This window comes from Vespa velutina, chromosome 7 (genome assembly GCF_912470025.1).
Source record: "Vespa velutina chromosome 7, iVesVel2.1, whole genome shotgun sequence".
NCBI classification, from domain to species: Eukaryota; Metazoa; Arthropoda; class Insecta; order Hymenoptera; family Vespidae; genus Vespa; species Vespa velutina.
In genome coordinates, this window is record NC_062194.1 from 679145 (window position 1) to 700000 (window position 20856).

General features: G+C 37.4%; 4 protein-coding genes across 6 annotated transcripts in view; 3 read left to right on the forward strand and 1 right to left on the reverse strand.

Annotated features, from left to right (window-relative positions):
- LOC124950517 (dual specificity tyrosine-phosphorylation-regulated kinase mbk-2-like) overlaps positions 1-15781 on the forward strand; it is a 124738-nt gene extending 108957 nt beyond the window's left edge. For all 3 annotated transcript variants that reach the window (XM_047497309.1, XM_047497307.1, XM_047497308.1), the window contains 8 exons: positions 6979-7123; positions 7341-7557; positions 7685-7783; positions 7920-8078; positions 8155-8293; positions 8392-8707; positions 8828-8957; positions 9261-15781. In XM_047497309.1, the coding sequence (XP_047353265.1) occupies positions 6979-7123; positions 7341-7557; positions 7685-7783; positions 7920-8078; positions 8155-8293; positions 8392-8707; positions 8828-8957; positions 9261-9804 (1749 nt within the window). In that variant the 3' untranslated portion in view covers positions 9805-15781. The remainder of the gene's footprint in view (positions 1-6978; positions 7124-7340; positions 7558-7684; positions 7784-7919; positions 8079-8154; positions 8294-8391; positions 8708-8827; positions 8958-9260) is intronic.
- A 66-nt stretch (positions 15782-15847) lies between these two features.
- Positions 15848-18762, reverse strand: LOC124950521 (coiled-coil domain-containing protein 43). The gene is made up of 5 exons (XM_047497318.1): positions 18140-18762; positions 17861-18034; positions 17419-17791; positions 16600-16988; positions 15848-16516 (listed from the first exon to the last, which is right to left on the reverse strand). The coding sequence occupies exons 3-5, from the start codon at positions 17581-17583 to the stop codon at positions 16444-16446; spliced, it is 627 nt and encodes a 208-aa protein (XP_047353274.1). The 5' UTR covers positions 17584-17791; positions 17861-18034; positions 18140-18762; the 3' UTR covers positions 15848-16443.
- Positions 18158-19864, forward strand: LOC124950520 (cytochrome b-c1 complex subunit Rieske, mitochondrial-like). Its single transcript, XM_047497317.1, has 4 exons — positions 18158-18452; positions 18688-18840; positions 18940-19117; positions 19195-19864. The coding sequence occupies exons 1-4, from the start codon at positions 18245-18247 to the stop codon at positions 19478-19480; spliced, it is 825 nt and encodes a 274-aa protein (XP_047353273.1). The 5' UTR covers positions 18158-18244; the 3' UTR covers positions 19481-19864.
- A 156-nt stretch (positions 19865-20020) lies between these two features.
- Positions 20021-20856, forward strand: part of LOC124950518 (zinc finger protein chinmo) — a 41478-nt gene continuing 40642 nt past the window's right edge. Inside the window, exon 1 of the mRNA XM_047497311.1 lies at positions 20021-20454. The gene's annotated coding sequence lies outside the window, so the exon portion shown is untranslated. The remainder of the gene's footprint in view (positions 20455-20856) is intronic.

Genomic DNA, 20856 nt, shown 5'->3' on the forward strand with positions numbered 1-20856 from the left:
GCCGGAGAAGAAAGAAAAACAAAAACAGGGAAAGAGAGAGATAGAGAAAGTTGAAAAAATAAATAACAATAAAAGAATATATTTGATTCGTGTAGCTTCGTTACTTTTTACGACGACTTATTACTCGTGTCAGTTTCTTGCACGGGAAATTCGAAAATTTCTAATATCGAACGTTGCTCCCGTTTCTGTTTAATATTTCATCGTCGTATTCGAGTCGGTCGTGAACCGTTCGAGCGGCCCAAACCATTTCAGAATCTTGTCTGCGAATCGTCTGGTATGGCTAGTACTTTCCTCTCGCCTACCGTGCGACGCCCATAAAAATTAAATTAACGGCTGGCCACGTGACTTTGCCGAACGGCCTTTCTTTTTTGAGAAGGATGAAAGAAGACCGCGATATGATCAACTTCATTAGCCACGAATAAAGAATGATCGGTGGAGATTAAAGAGGAGGATCAGAGAAATATTTTTTTTCTTTTTTTTTCTTCTCGTCGAAAATAACGACGATTTCATCCGCGAGATATTTTAATTTTCTTACTTAAAAGTTTATGGGGAAAAGAAAAAAAAAAAAAACAAAGAAAAATCGCGTTATTAAAAAGATCGAAAAAAAAAGATTTGTAAAGACTCTGAAAAAAGGAAAGGAAATATCGTAGTAGAAATATCACGCTGGATTACGAGCACTCGTGTGTCATTTTTTAGATTCAGTCAATGTCAATAGATAGAAACTAGATCAAGTTCGGTAAGAGAGTGGCATCGATACACGACCATCATCTTTTTGTGTGGGAAATGGCCATGTATCTCGAATCACCCTGTTTTCGAGGTCAGCGCGCGAGATATACGAAAACTCCAATTAATAAATCAGCAAAGTTGGATGCTGACGTTTTGCCAACTCAACACTTATATAGTTACGTGTAGGCAAGTTGAAAGAACACTTGTCCGAACGGTTCTTCGTTGGTCGTTATTAGCTCGATGCCAAATGAAATCTTTCAGCCGATGGCTATTTTAATGTTTGCGGAACAAAGCGGTGACGTTCTGTCATACAACCGATCCTTTCTTTCCATTTATTTACGGGATCTCATGATTTGGAGAAGAGAATGAAACCCAATGAAAATTGGATATACGTTGTTTATTCGTGTATAATGAAATCGATTTATTTTGATTAAAATTATTCGAGAAAAATCTAATGCCTCGCGATCAAAAGAAAACCTTCGAGAGAGGATGAAATATATAAATATATATATATATATATATATATACACGAGGCCTTTTGAGAGTGGGACGTTCAAAGAAGACTAGCAGCAGCTTTACAATGACTGGTAGTTACTTGAACGAAAATCGAAACAACGCTATCGTCTTACTCTTTTCACTTTAGAAAGATCAATTTACCGTGGCGATAAATCGAACGTAATAGAAACATCGTTTAGAATCCAGAGAAGGCACGAAGTACTTTCAAAGAAGAAAATATTCTTCCCACGCGATTTTCATTCGTTCATTAATTAATTCAATCGGTTTACGATAGAACGAGAAAGATAATTAAATAACTCGACAATGATATACTATTGCAAAGATTTACGCTAATTGACTGAATAATTAATGATTTTATTAACGTTTCACACCTTTTTAAACGTTTCTAACAGAGGAAAATGAAAGGATCTTGCACGATCTTGTCGCTATTCAAGCGTTGAATTTAATCGTAGTTGTGCGTAGGGTGTCGCAGGTTAACGAGTTCCTGTTATCTACGTCAGGTGACGTTTTCTAACGTGCTTCCGAGGCAAAGACGACGCCCACGTGGTCATGTCTCATTTTTTTCAAAAGTATCCTACATGTGATATAACTCGCTGACACTTTGGAATCGATACTCATACATGTACCTACATACATACATACATACATACATACATATATATATACACATATACGCGCGGGCGTTGCATTAATCTAACGCTTTTCTAGCATTAGACGTACCAATAGGCCATTAGAAAGGACCACGCGTGGCTGCAACGCGGAGATGTCACAAGGTAAACCGCATATATACGTAACTCGAGTGCAAGGAATGATTGTATGTAACGCGTCGTATACGATTATTTCTAGGATCGATAAGCTCTATCGAGAAAACAGACGCTTGGATCTATCGGACTTGTCACTTTTCTACGATATATCTATACTCGCTTGCTTTGGCAAGGAGTCTTCCATAAAAAAGAAAAAAAATAACGCAGCTGTTCGGTAATAGTATTTCATATATTTTCTTTTTCTTTTTTACCATTCCCAAGTTGGAAAATTGCGTGCGCAAGTGCTGTATTCGGTTTAAATGCGAATAGTTAAATATTTTCTAACTATTTTCTATCTATCTTAAGTAATAGGGATAAAAACTGTTAATATTAATTGTCGGAAGTGATAGTATTCGTATCGCGATACACTTTCTTTTCAAATCAAATTGAAAATAATTCGTACGGGAAAATCGTTATGTCCGTAGTTTCTCGTTTCTTTTATTCATCTTTATTCATCGAACAGGCACTAGCCAAGCGGCGGGGTATCGTTAAGTTAAAAAAGTAGTTAACGTAATAAGCGAAGATAAAAAAATTGTAACGGCAGTTCCTTCTTCTTTTCAGGAAAATTAGAAAAGAAATATGCTTTTTCAGGAACAATTAGGGGTTGGCCCCGTAGTTTCTTGGAAGAATCGCTATTTTATTTCGACCTTCGGATGGTTATCCCGTGAAAAAGAGAAACTTTTGAACGTAGCGCAACACATGTAGATGCATGTATCTCTACACTGTTTAGGGGAACATATAACATCGAGTACCTCGTTCCATGCTAGAATGCACGCGTCCGTCCTTGGAGAAAGAAGTACACGAGCGTTACGACCGTTTCCCATTCTTTCCATATTATTATTATTATAACTATTCTTTTGTTAAACGATAAGTATACGCGTGTATATATTGTACGTGTACGAGTACGACGAGATATCTAAGTAGAATTTGACACGCGATGAAAAAATAATTCCCAAACTCCGAGCTCTCGTTTTCCTTTTTCTTTTTTTTTCTTTTTTCTTTTTTTTCTCATCGAATGTTTTAGAAAGTGTGTAAACTTTTCCAAATGATATTCACGATCGTTAAGAATGGCTCGTTGAGGGAGAAAAGATTGTACTTGAAAATGATGTATTATGTATTAATTTGATACAAGAAAAAAAAAAAAAAAAAAAAAAAAAGAAAAAAAGAAAGATAAACAAAAACAAAGAGACGTTCTCTCGGCGAGCTATCGTGAATTTCAGCGATCGTTTTCTTCGTGCAATTAATTTCCATGGAGAGATTTTTAGCCGGAGGCAACAGCTGCGCCACGAAAACGGGTCCCAACCGTGGCCTAATCAACATCGACGAAGGAGAGAGACTCGTTTTGGATGTCGTGTCTCAGGATTTTCGTGTTCCAAGGGTCGAACAAACGCATACATTTATACGCACACGCACACGTATATATGTATATTTGAATTCGTTACGCGCGAGCTGCCTTGGCTCGCTCGTTCGCTCTCATTTATGTGTATATACGGCCCCGTACATATACACGTGTGTGTATACATCTGTGCGCGCGCGTTTGTGCTGCTCGCAAAGGAGCTCTATCGCGTGCTCGTCGTTATTTATGAGCGCGTTAAGCGCGTTCAACAATGTCGCTTGGTCAGGGCGCTTCGTGAGAGAGGGAAAGAGAGAAAGAGATGGGTGACTGGTCTCGAACGAGAAGAAGAAGAAGAAGAAGAAGAAAAAGAGTAGAGAAAGAAGAAAAGGAGTCGGTGCACGGACCGAGTAAAACGCGTACTCGTAACTCGCTCTCGATATTATTTCTCTTTTTCCACGTTTATCTCGCTTCCTTTTCTTTTTTTCCCTCTCTTTTTTCTTTCTGTTGTTCTTTTTCTTTTCCTTTCATTTCATTTTTGTACTTTATATTATCGCCCGGTTCTTCGGGTGCAAATGTTTATGCGTAAACACGATTCACGAGATATTCGATGGGTGGTCGATCATAATTTTTCATTACCTACCTACCGACGAGAGAGAAAGAGAGAGAGAGTCCTTGCGTTTCTTAAAGCGCTATTCTAAATCTCCATTTTTATCGGATTTTTCTTTTCTTTTTTTTTTTATTCTTTCTTATTTTCTTTTTTTTTTATTTTCGATCCCGCGCATATATTCTCTCATCTTTTTGATACTCGAAAATACAGTTTGATAAATGATCTATAATTTTATTTCTTTTCCTTTTTTTCTTCTTCTTCTTCTTTTTAACGACGCATATTTTTGCCCATAATAATTTCGTTACAAATTATTACTCGAACTATGTAGCGTTAATAAGCGAGTATTACATTTCTCGACGCTTGATACAAACAAAATTGATTTTCTTTTCTTTTTTTTTTCTTTTTTCATTTCTACTCGCAAAGAGAAGGACACGTTCGATCGTGACTCGTGAGAACACTCGTTTACTATATACTGACCCCTTGATAGAAATTTATGCCAACATTCGTCTGGCCTTAATTGTCGTTAACCCCAATCAATCGGCGCCAACCTCGGTTGACGGTTTCTTCGTCGGTGACTACTGCATCTGCGACGAAGAAGAAAAGAAAGCGACTCCGCCATCGTCCATTTCGATAAGATCGTGACCAAACTTATCGATAAAGATCTAAATGCGTTCTTTGGACCGCTCGTTAACATGGACGATAATGAGTCATCACTCGATGTTGAAAAAGCTCTGTACGTAAAAATTGAATTTCGAGTTACTCCGTAAACGGCGTTTCAACGAGCATAAATCTCTCTTTCTCTCTCTCTCTCTCTCTCTCTCTCGTACTTAGCTTTTATAATAAAAGATATTTTCGACCGTATGTAAACTTTCTCGTACGGGAAATTTATAATCTGGTTTGGTATTTTACGACCATCGTAAAGAAGATTCGAAGCTTTTAAATCGAAAGAAGCCTACTTAATACTTGGTGTACCACTTTGATTCAGCCAGGCAAATATTGTGTCCATAGATAGGCAACACTCCATACTTTGCCCAGTAATTATGATAGCGAGCGTTATCTATTAGAAATATATACTTTTCTTTTCTTAATCTCTAGTAATGGGCAATATAATTATATATGCTAGCACTAAATTATACTCATATATACGTAGAATGGTTTGGCTTTCACCGGTGGCTTAAAAAAAAAATATTTCACCGATGAATGATTTTCCCTATTATAATTATCGACGATGTCTCAGGTGTTACATATTCTAAAGGCGCCACGTTGTAACATTTACATTATTATTATATTCATTCGCATAAAATATAGAAGTTTATTACGCTATTCGAAAGGAAGAGAAGTGAGAAAGAAAAGCGAGAGAGAAAGAGAGTATTAGAAAAAAATTACACGACATCGTAACCTTAACGGAGAATATAATATTATTCTTTAGAAAATCATCTTTCTGCAAAATGTAAAAGATTAGTGTCGTTTGACAAATTAGTAAGATTCTCGCTTCCCTACATCCCTTTCTTTCCCTCTCACTCTCTTTCTCTCTTTCTCTCCAGCGTACGATTATTCCAAAGAACAACGAGCGGTACGCGGTTAATTATCATTCGAATAACGTTCCTCCGTGCCGGCCTGTCGGTGACTGCCCTTCTGCATGCTGCTTCTCTTCTCTACGAAGAAAAAGAAGGAACAAAAAGAAAAAAAAAAAAAAAAAAAAAAAAAAAAGAAAAGGATGAGAAAAAAAAGATGGAGGTGGTCCGCGAGAGGAACATTTTTATCGCTTTAAAAAGCAAAGAAGATAACCGAGAGAACTCGCGTCCGTCTTCGTGTCATTAAACTCTCTCGAGGAAAGAGGGAGAGAAAGAGATAGACAATGAAGAAGAAAGAGGAAGAAGAAGAAGAAGAAGAAGAAGAATAAAGGGTCGGTCATACAGGCCGGGCAGATGTCCGCCTTCGATCCGTCCCACTTTCTCAAATGCAACTCTACTTTCGAGAAACTCTGACGAATCCTCCGAGCGACTTTTTCTTCTTATCATTTATTTCCTTTCCTGTGATTTACGTTTACTCGCTTATCCAGACAGAGGCTTCTGTTTAAATATACTCTAACGTTTTGCTTCCGCCTCGAGTGTTCCGCGATGCATCTTTGATACTTCAATGTTGAAATGTTGTGATCGTTGATTTTTATTATTGTTTTAAAAATGTTATCTAATTAAAGACTATCGATATAAGAGTGAGAATAAAAGTATAATTTGGTCATAGGATATTTGGATACTATATAAGATATCACGAAGTGATCTTAGGAACATCAGTTATCACGATATCAGCCGGAGGATAGGAGGATTTACGATCCTTCGAGCAGATGGAACGTTAAGGGCCGAAACTTCTTTCGGAGATTAACGTTGACGCTTCAGCCGGAATTTATCGTGACCAACACGTACACGCGAGCTCTTTCAACCCTCTTTCTCTCTTTCACAATATCTCTCTTTCTCTCTTCCTTCCCCACTTTCCCTCGAGAAACTCGGTGATTGTAAAATACTGCAGCGAAAACGTTGCTTCCATTGCTCTTGAGGGTAAATAAATCTGAAAGTTACACTGCGAGCTCTCGAAGCCGAAAGGTTTTAGGTCGAGATAACATTAACAACGTTCTTTTTTCTTTTCTTTTCTTTTCATTTTGCAAATCCCTTCGTACAAAGTGCTTATGCGCGCCCTCGAATAAATCTTATTTTTAGCCATTGCGCTTCCTTCCTTGGGTCATTCCGTTGACGAAGGCAGAAAAGAGAAAAAAAAAGAAAAAAATTTTTGACAAAAGTATGCCTCGGAATTAGCAGTCGATGCGGCTCGTTCGCCGAACGATCAGCTTTTACGCATTTTAATCTCGTTATTTGCAGAGAAAGTAACGGCAGCTTTCTTATACACCCAAGAACAGCCTCCCGTTTTATTTTCGCTCGGGCAAACATAGCGGTGCATTTAATTAACGACGGTACGTTTATGTTCCTCTGTTTCAGAAATTACCGTCGTTCTTCAATACGAAGCCCACGCGGGTGGATAAATCGAACGCCAAGAATGCAAACAATTCTACCAGCAACAACATTCACAATATGTCGATGCACGAATCACACAGTGCCATCACACACTCTCATGAATTTCATGGTACGTAGATAATTTTCGTCGTTTCTTCTTCTTTTTCTTATCTCTTTTTTTTTTTCTTTTTTTTTTTTTTTCTCTCTTCAACAATTCAATAAACGAACAATTTACTCTTACTCCTTTTCACTCACTTTTTGTAAGTGATTTCATTGAAGTGAAAGTTACTTAATATTTCTTTTTCTTTTTTTTTTTCCCCCTCTCTTTTTTTATTCCAACAAATCAGGCGGCAAATTCCCTATGACACCTCAGGAAGCTGTGAAGTATTATGGATATCGACTTCCGGATTTCGAGCGCGCAGAGATTGAAAAGTATTCCGAAATTTGGTACTTGGGTTTGTCGGCGAATAAAATTCACGGAGAGGAAGGTGCATCGCAAAACGGCGGTTACGATGACGAAAACGGTAGCTACAATAAAGTCCTGCATGATCACATTTCCTACAGGTACGTTGAATTTTCTCTTGCTCCTTTTCGAGTAACTTTCGTATGTAGAAATCTTTTCTACGTTGAAAATGCACATTTTTTTTCTTTTTTTTTTTTTTTTTTTTTTTTTTCTTTTCTTTATATGCAGATACGAGATACTAGAAGTTATTGGAAAAGGAAGTTTCGGTCAGGTGATTCGAGCATTCGATCATAAGGCGAGTCAGTACATCGCGATCAAGATCATCAGGTATTTGAAATGTTCATACTCTTAATGAAAATGTGTATAGTTTTTTTATTTTTTACTTTTTATTTTATTTTTTTCTTTTTTTTCCTGTTTATTTCGGCACCCAATATTAAAGACGAACATGCGTGTTTTTTCGTAGAAACAAAAAGAGATTCCATCATCAAGCACTAATCGAAGTTAGAATCTTGGAGCATCTGAAGAAGAAGGATCTGGATGCCAATGCGTCGCATAATGTGATACACATGTTAGAGTATTTTTATTTCAGGAATCATTTATGCATCAGTTTCGAATTAATGAGGTAAATAAAATGTGAATAATTAGAGTAAATCTTAATCATGAGCGAGCGAAATTTAATGAATTTTGAACATTTACAGTTTGAATCTGTACGAGCTAATCAAAAAGAACAATTACCAAGGATTCAGTTTAAGTCTGGTACGACGATTCGCTAACTCTCTGATTAGCTGTTTGAGATTGCTCTATCGAGAAAATATCATACACTGTGATTTGAAACCGGTAATTAAATTTTCATTTCGGACACGTAATACGTCTCCTAACATTGTTGTGTTGGATCAAAGTTATTAATAATCGAATGGGACTTGATCGTTTTACAGGAGAACGTACTTTTGAAACAACGAGGTAGCAGCTCGATCAAAGTCATAGACTTTGGCTCCTCCTGTTATAGCCATCAGCGTGTATATACGTACATTCAATCGAGGTTTTATAGAAGTCCGGAGGTGATTCTCGGTCTTCCGTACGGTACGCCGATCGATATGTGGAGCTTGGGTTGTATTTTGGCCGAACTTTATACGGGATATCCTTTGTTTCCGGGCGAGGACGAGATCGAACAACTCGCGTGCATCATGGAGGTACTCGGGCTACCTCCAGAACACATCACCAGTCACGCTTCGCGTCGCAGACTCTTTTTCGGTAAATATCATGTGGAACCGATAACTCGGATCGAACTCTCGGTCAGAAAGAAAAAGAAAAAGATCACGGATATGCGTGACATGATGATACTTGACGAAAGAAAATGTTGCGATATTACAGATCAGAAGGGTACTCCACGATGCGTGACAAACAGCAAGGGCAAAAAGAGATGGGCTGGCAGCAAAAACTTAACGATGGTTCTCCGATGTACCGATACACATTTCGTCGACTTCGTTAGCAGATGCCTCGAGTAAGTTGTACGCAAAGTTCGCGTAACACCAAATTGGATTTGTCTAACTATATGTTTGTGAACTCGTTCTATAGCGATAATCTCTTGAAAAAAAAAAAAAAAAAAAAGAATGGTTTAACTTAGAATGATGCCATAGAAAATACCAAGGGTACAGTACATTGATGATAGTATGTCCGCGTTGGTGGCTTATACTCCACGATAACTTGGCATCGGCGAGCGTGAAAGAAAAAAGAAAAAATAAGAGAGAGAGAGAGAGAGAGAGAGAGAGACAAAAAGAAAAATTTTGCTTTGTATTTCCCTTAGGTGGGATCCGAAGAAGCGCATGACCCCCGACGAGGCAGTGCGCCACGAGTGGCTGAGCTCTTCTTTCTCTCATGCGAGCTCCTCGTCGTCGTCGTCATCGTCGACGATGACGTCGTCGACGGTGAACGCGAAAAACGGCAACAACGGTAACAACAGCAACGCTACGGCAGCGGTCGTCGAAACGTCTCAATCATCTCACGCGCAAACTGTAACGCGCCTGACGGTCAGCGAAGCGTTGCAGCTACCTTCTAACATGGAATACGCTCCGTACAGTCTCCTAGCTCTCTACCTCAAGCACGATAAACACATGAAGAGGGTCGGCACGTCAGAGAACTCAAAGAGCGGCGGTGCAGCGACAACGGACAATTCCAAGAGTAGCAGCAGTCTTGTTGTAAAGAGCAAGTTAAATGGTAGCGCGAGTAGCCATGCCTTGGCCAGTAGCGCTCAAACAACGACGTCCAGGCACGCCTCGACCGGTGACATAGTTTCTAGCTTGGACCCGAATCTCGACGACTCCGGAACCTTCCTTCCACCGATATTGTGAAGTCGGGTTTACGCTAGCCACTTTTAAACGTCCTCCGTTTGAGTTCGTTCTCTGCGTCTTTCCTCTCTTTCTTAGATCGAACGATTGAGCGATTTTTAGCTGGCAAGTTTTCTTAGCTCCCCTCGGCTAAAAGTTTTTGGATCTAAGAAAGGCAACATTCTGGGTAGCGTCGTACATATGGAATAGGAGGAAGAATTGAAGCTTGATATATATATATATATATATATATATATATATATATATATATATATATATAATCGAGTAAGAATGTTACTCAATAGGGTAGAGGGTAGTATCGTGCAAGAAGTTAATGAAAGCGAAGGAAACAGGTAAATTTAATAAAGAGTTATTTCAAAAAAGAGCAGAGTATCATCGGCGACTCAAACCGATCATTAAAGCGCGTCTTCGTCATCATCATAGCGTATCATCAAAACAAAGTCATTATCAATAACGATAACGAGTGAAGTTTTTCTTAAGTTCGGAAAGAGTGTACGCTTTCCAATTTTCTAAGAGCAATATCGGAAAATTGATCGTTTCGATAAATCGAACGTCGTCGTTGAAATGTAGGAACGCGTGGTGAGAGCGAGCACATGGTGTGTGCGCTTAGAAATGGCTGGCCCGTGTAAACGCGCTTGACGTTCTCGATGCCAAAAGGGCTTAGAAGATATATGTGTATATATATATATATATATATATATATATATATATATAATTTATATATGTATATATATTATCGATAAAATTCTCAGCCCCTCCCCCTTAATATCGAACTAGCTACGAAGTCGAGATCGCACATACAAACGTCGTCGTTTGGCTGATCGTAGCGAAGTACATGGGATATGTCGTTATTAGATCATCGCTTGGAAATACGATGGAACCTAAATTAAAATGCCGTAAAGTCACTCGAGTATCAATCAAATTATTTTCTCGTTTAATGGAACAATCGTGTTCCCTCCATCCGGAATATATTTATTTAACGGTAAAGTTCACGCGTCAATATATCATGAGATTTCACGCGGTATAAATCATCGATATTAAATTGAGAAATTACTTTGAAAAATTATTCCGAATGATATTGTTCTCTAAGGAGAGTAACTATTAATGGTTCATCGATGTGATCGCGCGATATCATTCAATATAAGCATAACGTCGCGCTAATCGATGGTCTAACGAGATAATAATTTTTTCCTTTTAAGCGATCGCGAGGGCGAGCTTAAATATATTCTACTATAATTTAAAGATATCGTCCGTGTAGTGTGTCGAATGGATTTTTAATTACTTGTAGTAGGTAACTGTTTATGGCGATGAGAAAATATATAAGGAAGATAAAAAAGGTGGTGTTTGACGTTTCAAAAGATCGCTCCTTTTTTATCGTCTGATTATTTTTTATCATCACGTCGAGAAGATCTGAGCAATTTTTCGTAGCTATCAGTGGCTGCTAAAAAATCGCTATCAATAATAATGAGAATTTGAAAGGAGCAATCTTAAAGTGAAAAATAAAAAAGAAAAAAAAAAAAATAAATAAACGAAGCGTGCCCCAGTTTCGCGAGGCCTGTGTAGTAGTCTTATTGTGATATTAAACTACCACTGTCTTATTTAGATCTTTGGTAATAAGAAATAATAACGATCGTTAATGATTTCATTACTATTAATCACTAATATTTTCTTTATAATGAGTATCGCAAAAACAAGCTTATTGCTACAAGATTATAATTACATGATTAATGTGTGCAAGAGAGAGAGAGAGAGAGAGAGAGAGAGAGAGAGGGAGAGAGAGAGAGAGAAAGAGACAGAAAGAGATGATTAACATTGACGAAGAGTTTAATATTATCTTGTAGGATTGTACAGCTTTTAATTAAGTCTGCGATATATATTCCTGAGTAGCACGCGATTTGCTTGCGTAATCGAAGAATACGTAAAATGCCAATTTCACTGAAATTTCCATATCATTTGAATTTTTCTTTATCTATATCAATAATGCTTCTTTTTTTATTATTATTGTTATTATTAATATTATTATTACTATCATCATCACTATTATCCTTACTTTTACTACAATTAATATTAATATTATTATTATATTATTATATTATTATCATTATTGTTCGTACGATTATGATATTATCAGTCATACGTTAACAACGCAATATCTTATGTAAAAAGCGATATCACACTTTATAAGATTGTACTTTAATTCACCGAGATTATTCATCGACGTCCAGCGTTTTTTTGGATGTTGGCGCAAAAATCAATGAGATATCCAGGGAACAGTCGTCTTTAAGAACGCGGAATGGATTTAATGGGAGATTATAATACTTGTCTAACTTTCATGTCGTTTAGATGCGTCGATTTTAACGAAGTTCGTAGAACCACGAAAGATTGTATATCCGAGCTTAATATTCATAGTAGAATTCGAGAAAGAATTTGGCCCCCTTCAATCGAGACTCGAACGATCGAGGATTTCATTCATTTTTCTTCCGTATCTTTTTCCTTTTTTTACCATTCGAACTTATGCTTCGTCCGTCTCGTTCGATTGTTCACACTTTCATACGATTTCATAGGATTATATAGTCGGCGGACCAATTGTGCTCTTCGGTCCAATTAAGAGGCTTATAGAGAATAAGCTTCGTCAAATATCAGCAGCACTAGAGAACGATCATACGACATTGATTTTTTCACCTTTAGTTTCTCCCTTTTATCTTCCTAAAGTCCCCCTCCCCATTGGCTTCGAAGAAGATTTATTAGACGTTAACGAATGATCGATTCGCGTAGTAGTATCTTTTCACGACTGATCGCGTTAGTTTAATTAAATTCTCGTGGACCACCATCTTTCTTGTTCGAGTGTCCATTGAAAGAAAAGACAAAAAGTAGATGAGTAAGTGATCGTAACAATAAACTCGTACGGTAAAACATAAAACAACAAAGTACTTGTAACAAGACTGACTGATTGTATACAATTTCATCACACAATTATCACGACGTAAATCAATCGTGTTCTTGCAAATTAGTATCGTTCTCATCGCGTATATTTATACATACATATAAAAATGACAAAACGTTCGCAGATCTTCTAGGCTCTTACGTCGTGTTTCCTCGGATCTCCAATTAGAAAAGGTTCAAGTTTAGCTTATACCGCGCGTCCTATCCCCGTGTCGTTAATTTTTATCACGATTGAAGCCAATTCTTCTTTACTTAATAAAATTTCGAATCTGCGCTACTCGGAAAATTAGTTTTCTTCTTCGAAAACACGTATCGTCGTATATATGTCATTTGAAACAATCCGCGTTCGTTGCAAAAATAGAAAGGAATAAAGATGAAGTCTTTTTTTAATAAAAAGAAAAAGAAAAAAAAAAGAAACAAAAGAAAAAAAAAAGAAATTTTGAATGTCGATGATACAACGGGAATACATACATACATACATACGTATTCGTAATTCAACAAAATTACCGGCATTATTTATCGTTGTTGTCTATTATATCACGCCTAATTACTGTTCCCCTTATTTTTCTTTAATAAATTCTATCGCAGCGTTCTTCAATTTGCTGTTCGCGAAATATCTAAACGAGGAAAGGGAAAGGGGGGAGAAAAATGAAGAAATAATGAATATCTTTTCGCGAGATGGGTTCGATGAACTCGAACGAAGAGAGGAGTTTGCAACTTCAATGTTCTTAGTGACTAGAAAGAAAGAAATCGAAAAAAAAAAAAAACAGATGAAAAGGAAACCGAGCATACACAGTAAGGGAGATATCAAATTCTGTATAAATAACGTTTTAGTAATATGTGTGTATGCGCGGATCCTTGAAAAAAGGTATGTATGATGTGTGTTGTGTGTGTATGAGAGAGAGAGAGAGAGAGAGAGAGAGAGAATACAGAAGACCGAAAGAAAGAGAGAGAGGGAGAGAGAAAGAGTGAAAGAATGAATCATATTTACGCGTACATGTATATATAATATATCCATACATATATATTATACACACTTGTGCGCGTATTACTTTGCATATACATATTATATACAAGTATGTATTAAGAGAAATCACGCAAGCAAAAAACGAGTTAAATATTAGTAATTAACATAGAAATAATAGAACATTAAGTAATATAACCCCATAAAAACTCGGGGATACCCTAAACAACAGCAAAAAAAGAAAAAAGAAGAAGAGGAAGAAGAAAACAAAAAGGATAATTGTACAGCCCTAAGTTTTTAGTTGTGTTCATTATTATATACAGCGGGATCAAATTGTATGTGTATAGGAGACACTGTTGTATAATCTGCGTCGAAGAAACGCATTCGCGCACAGTCATATACGTGTGTATCCGTGCGTAGGTCCGAAAAGAAAGAAAGGAATGAAAATAAATTTGATAATGGTATCGATCCCGATTTCATACACGGAAGAAAAATGCGCGATGAAAGAGAGAGAGGGAGAGAGAGAGAGAGAGAGAGAGAGAGAGAGAGAGAGAGAGAGAGAGAGAGAGAGAGAGAGAGAGAGAGAGAGAGAGAGAGAGAGAGTAAAATACTTTTATCGATCCGCACAAAGAGAAAAAAGAAAAGAAAACAAGATTGCGGATGAAAAAGGGGCGATTGCTCTCTAGTCCTGAATTATTACGAACGAACGTGATCCGAGTTGAAAGGGGACGAACATGATCTTAGAGACATATATGTCTTAACGAATGTGTAACAGAAGAAAGATAGGGAAGAAAAATTGTCTCTGTGAAAAAGAATTAAAAAAAACCCCCTCCAGCGTGCGAGCGAGCGTGCGTGCGTGTAAAAGGCTCTAGCGTATATCTTCTTAGAAGAAAAAAAAGCAAAAAAAAAAAAAACAAAAAAAAAGCAAAAAAAAAAAAAACAGTTTGTAAAACCAATTATCGAGTTAACAACGTGGATAGATCGTCTTTAAAGTTAGATAGTAAAACTCTTGTATGCGTGACGCGTTCTAAGGAGAATAGGTAAAAAAGAAAGAAAATGAACCATCATCGTCGGGCGAACGAAGGACACGACCACTTCCTACAAACTTCACTCTCCCTTTTTATCCCTCGATGCTCTCTCTCGAGTTTCGACAAGCGACATCATCAAAAAAGAAAAAGAACATAAATAAATGCGCGACCCGGTATTCGAACGTCTTTCATTTCACTTTGTGTGTAGTAGGGCATCGTCGAGAGTAGAAGGACAATCATAGGAGGTAGTTGTACGCCATTTTGAATTTGCGCGTATTTAATGAGGCTTATTTCATCTGAATCTTTTTAGAACGAGCGTCGCGTAGAATAATCGATCCTGACGAGTTGTTCCGTCTTTGAAGAATGAACGAAACGTTTGTCCCGATCCTTAATCGAAGACGAGATGAACGGAGAGAGAAAACGAAGGATTGAAGGTCATTCGTTTCTCTCTCTTTTTCTCTTTCTCCTCTCCATCCTTATAACCATCAACTTCTTTTTATCGGGTTGTCCTTCATCCTCCATATTTGCCAAGGGAGTCCGTTGATCAATCTTCAACCCTTCGTTTTCTTTTTCTCTTTCTCTCTCTTTCTTATTCGTGTCAGTAAGAATGTGAACGAATCGAAAAGAGGAAAAAAGAAAAAGGAAGGAAAAAAGGGAGGGAGGGAGGGAGGGAGGGAGAGAGAGAGAGCTGCGAGAGACGATGCACGATGATTTGTAATTTTCGCGTTAAAACGACGGGACGGTCCCTTGTGTTACGCGTAAGACCGTCGTGTAAGTGCGAATCGTCGTCAATTTATGCCTGCAATTTTAATTATAGCAAACAAGAGAGAATTGCTAACGATAAACGATTATGATAATGACATTAGTATAAAGAAAAGTATATGTAATGATACGATACTGAAGCATCATCATCTTTTGTATCATTTGTTCGTTTGTTCTTATCTTACTGCGTTTGTCTTTCATTATTAATGCAATACCAAGATGACTCGGTTTCGACTCGGTATCTTGTGTGTAAATATATACTAATAAAGAAAATTATAGCGAACGATGGTGGAATTTGTTATTTGATCCCAATTAACAGGCAAGGATTTCAATGAGGTATAATTCCAAATAGAATATTTCTCTATAGCGATTAGAGCAGTTTATTTAACATATTAAATACGTGATTCGTTTAATCAAAGAAAAAAGGAAAAGAAAAAAAAAAAAAAAAGATCAAGAAAAAAAGAGAGAAAAAAGGCAGTATGCTGTGCATACAGGTAAGTACAATATGTATATACATCAATAGTTGGAACAACTTTTTAACTATAAAATTTAAAAAAACGGAGCTGTGAATATTACTCGTATACAAGCTCTGAATGCAGATAGCGAAATAATACGAAGGAACGTCGATATCGTAAAGAAAGTAGAAAAAGGATAAATGGATAAAAGGAGAGATTACACCGAACGATAATGTATATTATTAGACAGACCGAAGGCACGAGAAGATTCGCTATTATGCCACAAGTAATATGAAGTACGTATTATCTCGATGAAGAAGCGTCACATAATTCGCTTAAAATATGTATCTTTCTGATAATAAAAGAGGGATATTAATGAACGATAGACTTTTGCATGCGAAAGAAGAAACATGGATAAGTAAATCAGCCCATAATGGGATCCACTTGTTTTAAAATGAGGAAGCGACTGTACGATTTTTTCACAATCGTGCTACCTTCTTCTCTCTCCTTTCTGTGTCTTGCGCTTCTCCTTTTTCTCTTCCTTTAATTGCTTCTGTTTCTCTCTATAATTTAAACAAGTATTGATGATTATATTCCTCTCTTGTATCGAGCGCATAAAGAGAGCATTAATGTGAAATAAGCTTACCTATCTTCCTTGTCCTTTTCTTTCTTTTTTTGACTTTCTAACTTTGCTTTCTCTCTCCTTTCTCTTTCTTGTTGCGCTATAGTAGCGGCATTCAAATTCTTTTCAATACCGCAATCTCCACCTCCAGCACCGTCTTCTTCCCCATCTCCCTCGCTATCACCTTCATCGGACATTTGACTATACTGGGCCAATATAGCCTCGCGTATTCGCCTCTCCTCCTCCGTGTAACTTCTTTGAATGGTAGTCGGAAGGCTCTGCGATTCAAGCATACGTGCCAATCTGACATCGACATCCTCTGTTGGCACATTAGGACTGGCAACTTCCTCCGTTGGTAACCATTCTGCCCAAGCATTTAGGATTTCGGTTACATGCTTGCTTATATTGTCCTCCTACAAAGGATATAAGTATATATAATATATATATATATATATATATATATATACATCAAGTTTTCTATCCTCTTATTAAAACTACTTGTAAACTCCTTTGGCTGAAGTGTCATCAATATAACATCCTATTGTTTCATTCTGTGCGTACGCGTTACACACACATATATACTCGCATATGATATATTTAATAAAAAATATCCAAGTTATTTCTGATAAGTCAAGAAATAAACAAAATAAAGAATAATAATAATAATAAATGCCATGCTAATGAAATCATATGTTACGCAAAGCAAGATATTTTCGTATTATATCTCTCGAAGAATGTACATGCCATATAAACGCATAGCTTCTGCTATTTTTGACCGGCTAAGAAATCTCTCGTCTACGTACAGCAAGCACATTCTAACCTTACAATCCGTGCCGTCCTCACCGTTATGCCCGCGAGTATGCTTTCAAGCGCCTCGACTTTTTCATCCTCCGTTTCATCGCCCTCCAATATCCCTTTGATGTAAGATCCGAAAACACCCTCGTCCGTATTTAATGCTTGTAATTTTTTGCTTAACCAGCTATCAAACGAATTCGTCGCGACCGCCATGTTCGGCGTTTTTCCAACGCCTCTGATTGGTAACACTCGAATTGTCCTATATTACCAACTATTATCATTCATAATTATTCATAAGAATACGCTTAAACGTTATTGAATTGATACGTTCAATTATTATTACTTTAAACGAACGTTTTTTATACACTGGAATTGTAGAGAAACGATGACAAGCTAAAGAGAGATATGTCCGTACGTCTTCCTACGAATGGAATATTTTGAAAAATCATATTTACATACATTATTAAGATATTATTTTCATTAAACGAACAATTGAACGATAAACAGCGATGGTCCCTCTATCGTATCTCGAAAAGTACCATTGAAATATTTCGTAGTGACGTTATTACGTCGTGTTCGTAAATGAAGAATATATTCTGTCGTATTATTTTCCTTCATCAAAACGAGATCATTTAATATGGAATTAATGAGATCGGAGGATTTTCTTGTTTTCATGAAAAAATTCATTTACCATCATTTTAGTTTTGTTAGAAAATGTTAAGAGAAAAAAAAAATGTGACTTTATGTAACGTCTACTTTTAGATCATACCTCTCGCAGATGGCGTTGTCGTCTGCTTGATAGAACACTTCTTAGTTCGTTCGCATTTTGCGACTTACTTGTCCGTTCATTTTTGCGTATTGTCTTCGCGTAAAGATGAATGTGATCGCGAGATCTGCGAATATTTCACCGTATTTGAAGGCAACGGTGACGGTTGTTTCAAATGGAGGAAGAACGGTTGCTGCGACTGGTAAAGCTCAAAGACCACCAATTGTCGTTCCTGCTCCCGTCACACCTATGATAAGTGATACTATGCAGCAGAACATTATTTCTGGAGTTGTAAGAGTTAACTCGAGTATCTCAGGTTGGTCCTGATCCATTCCGTATTTTCATAAATTACGATACTTTGGTCTCCTCGATACGTTGAACTTTTTCATTCGATTATATAACCATCGCTTCAGTGCACATTCGATTATGTAGATTTCTTTCGATAGATTATGGAAAAGAAAAAAAAAAAAAGAAAGGAAAAAGGTAGAAAGTTACATTACTAATATATAATTTACACGTCTCACGCTTTAAATGTATATTTCTTTAAACAGCACCCACGCAAATACAGCAGTCTCGTATGGCTCATACCGACATCCAAGTACCAGATTTCTCGCACTATCGCAGAGATGATGTTAAAGATCCATATGCAAGCAACCGTGAAACTGCTGCGTCAAGAAAAACATTTTCTTATGTTTTAGCAGCGGGTATAGTCTCTCTCTCTCTCTCTCTCTCTCTCTCTCTCCCCATCTATCTACTTAGAATATACGATAGATCTTACGTTATATCAAAAATGTTATTTACAGGTACTGGTTTAGCTGCTGCTTATTCGACTAAAACAATAATCAATGAGCTTGTGGCAACCTTAAGCGCAGGTGCTGACGTATTGGCATTGTCAAAGATAGAAGTAAATCTCGACGATGTACCGGAGGGAAAGAATGTAGCATTCAAATGGCGCGGCAAGCCCGTTTTTGTCAGACACAGGTATATTCTTGTAGAAATATTTTTATACGAGTATGTACATTTAAAATGTATACAATTTGAAATTTTCCAATTTTTAGAACGCCAGCCGAAATTAAGAAAGAAAGCGCAGTTGACGTAGCCTCCCTTCGCGATCCAGAACATGATAGCGAAAGGACACAAAAACCAGAATGGTTGATTGTTATCGGCGTATGCACGCATTTGGGTTGTATACCCGTTGCTAATGCCGGTGATTTTGGTGGTTATTATTGTCCATGCCATGGCTCTCATTACGATGCCAGCGGTAGAATTAGAAAAGGTCCCGCTCCCTTAAATCTCCAGGTTCCGCAGCATACTTTCAAAGGAAACATACTGACTGTCGGTTAATGATAGTTCGGTGTGTGTAGTAATAAATTGAACATATTTCATAGAATATTTGACATATTAAATCCTCTTCCTAACAACAAGGATAACGATTAATTAAATACGTATCGAGACGTTTCGTATATTACGAAATGTCAGTGTTCTAATATCTCGGCAGTCAACGTGGTTTACGATGTAGAAGTTGTACAGTCTATAATAAAAAAAAAAATAAAAAAATAAAAAAAAAATAGAAAAAAAACAAAAGAAACACGCTATACGTTCATAAGTATTAATCGTTGATTTAATATAATTTATGAAATTTGTATGAATCTAAGAAGAGAATGAATTGCGACTGGATGAATGATCATTGTATGGTTCAAAGGGAACAGATTAAATATTTAAAAAGTACCATAAACAGTTTTATTTCATGAAGTAATAGAGAAACGCTTCCACGATGACTGATAGGATTCTCCGAAATGACGATCCAAAAAGCCCGCGTCGTGAATTTGTAAGATCATTTAATAATTCCCGCTTTCGTTAGGTAGCGCTGCGAACGTTCTTAAGGAGAAACATGCTCGTCCTTTCGGCGTATGTGACAAGGGGCGTCCACGAGGCTCCCGATCCATCGTTTTTCAGTTTCCCTCGCTGCTGGCAGCGTACGGACGGTGATAAGGATTGAATTTGTCGCTCCGTCAAAATTCATTCTTGACGAATCGCGCGAGCTCGAAGAAAATTTCGAACGAAACGTCGGCCCGAGCTTGCCGCTTTTTCTGACGTTTCGTGATAAAGAGAAAGCGAAAGGGGAAAGGAGGAAGATAGGAAGAAGCAGGGAGATGCGGAATTACGATGCATCGTTCCCACGTTTCTTCTCGTCAATGGATCGTGGTATGTCGTGAAAGGGTTAAGAAGTGAGCTCGACCATCGAGTGAAAGAAGGAAGGAAGGAAGCAAAGGGATCAAGGTGGGAGGACGGATGAAAGAAGGTGCCACCGACTTTTCGTAAGTCTCCTACTCTTCTCTCTCTCTCTCTCTCTCTCTCTCTCTCCCTCTCTCTCTCTTTCTCCCCTTTTCTCTTCACATTCTTATTACTGTTTTATATTCCTTCTATTTTATAGTTCGAACTTTAAACGCACTTCCGCTTGCTATCCTTTGATATTTGCCGCCTCTGTTGTTTGACAGTTCTTCCTCGAATTTCGTTTGTCACCGATTATATACCTCCTCCGACCTAAATCCGCGCCTCTGAGAATTCGAAAGCGCGACGAGCCCGCGTTTCTTCTTAGAGAGAATCTAACGCTGCGTGAATGTACACACGCATATATATATATATATATATATATATGCATGCATGTATGTATATGTATGTATGTACGCGTGTGTATTCTCGTGTATTATTTTTTATGT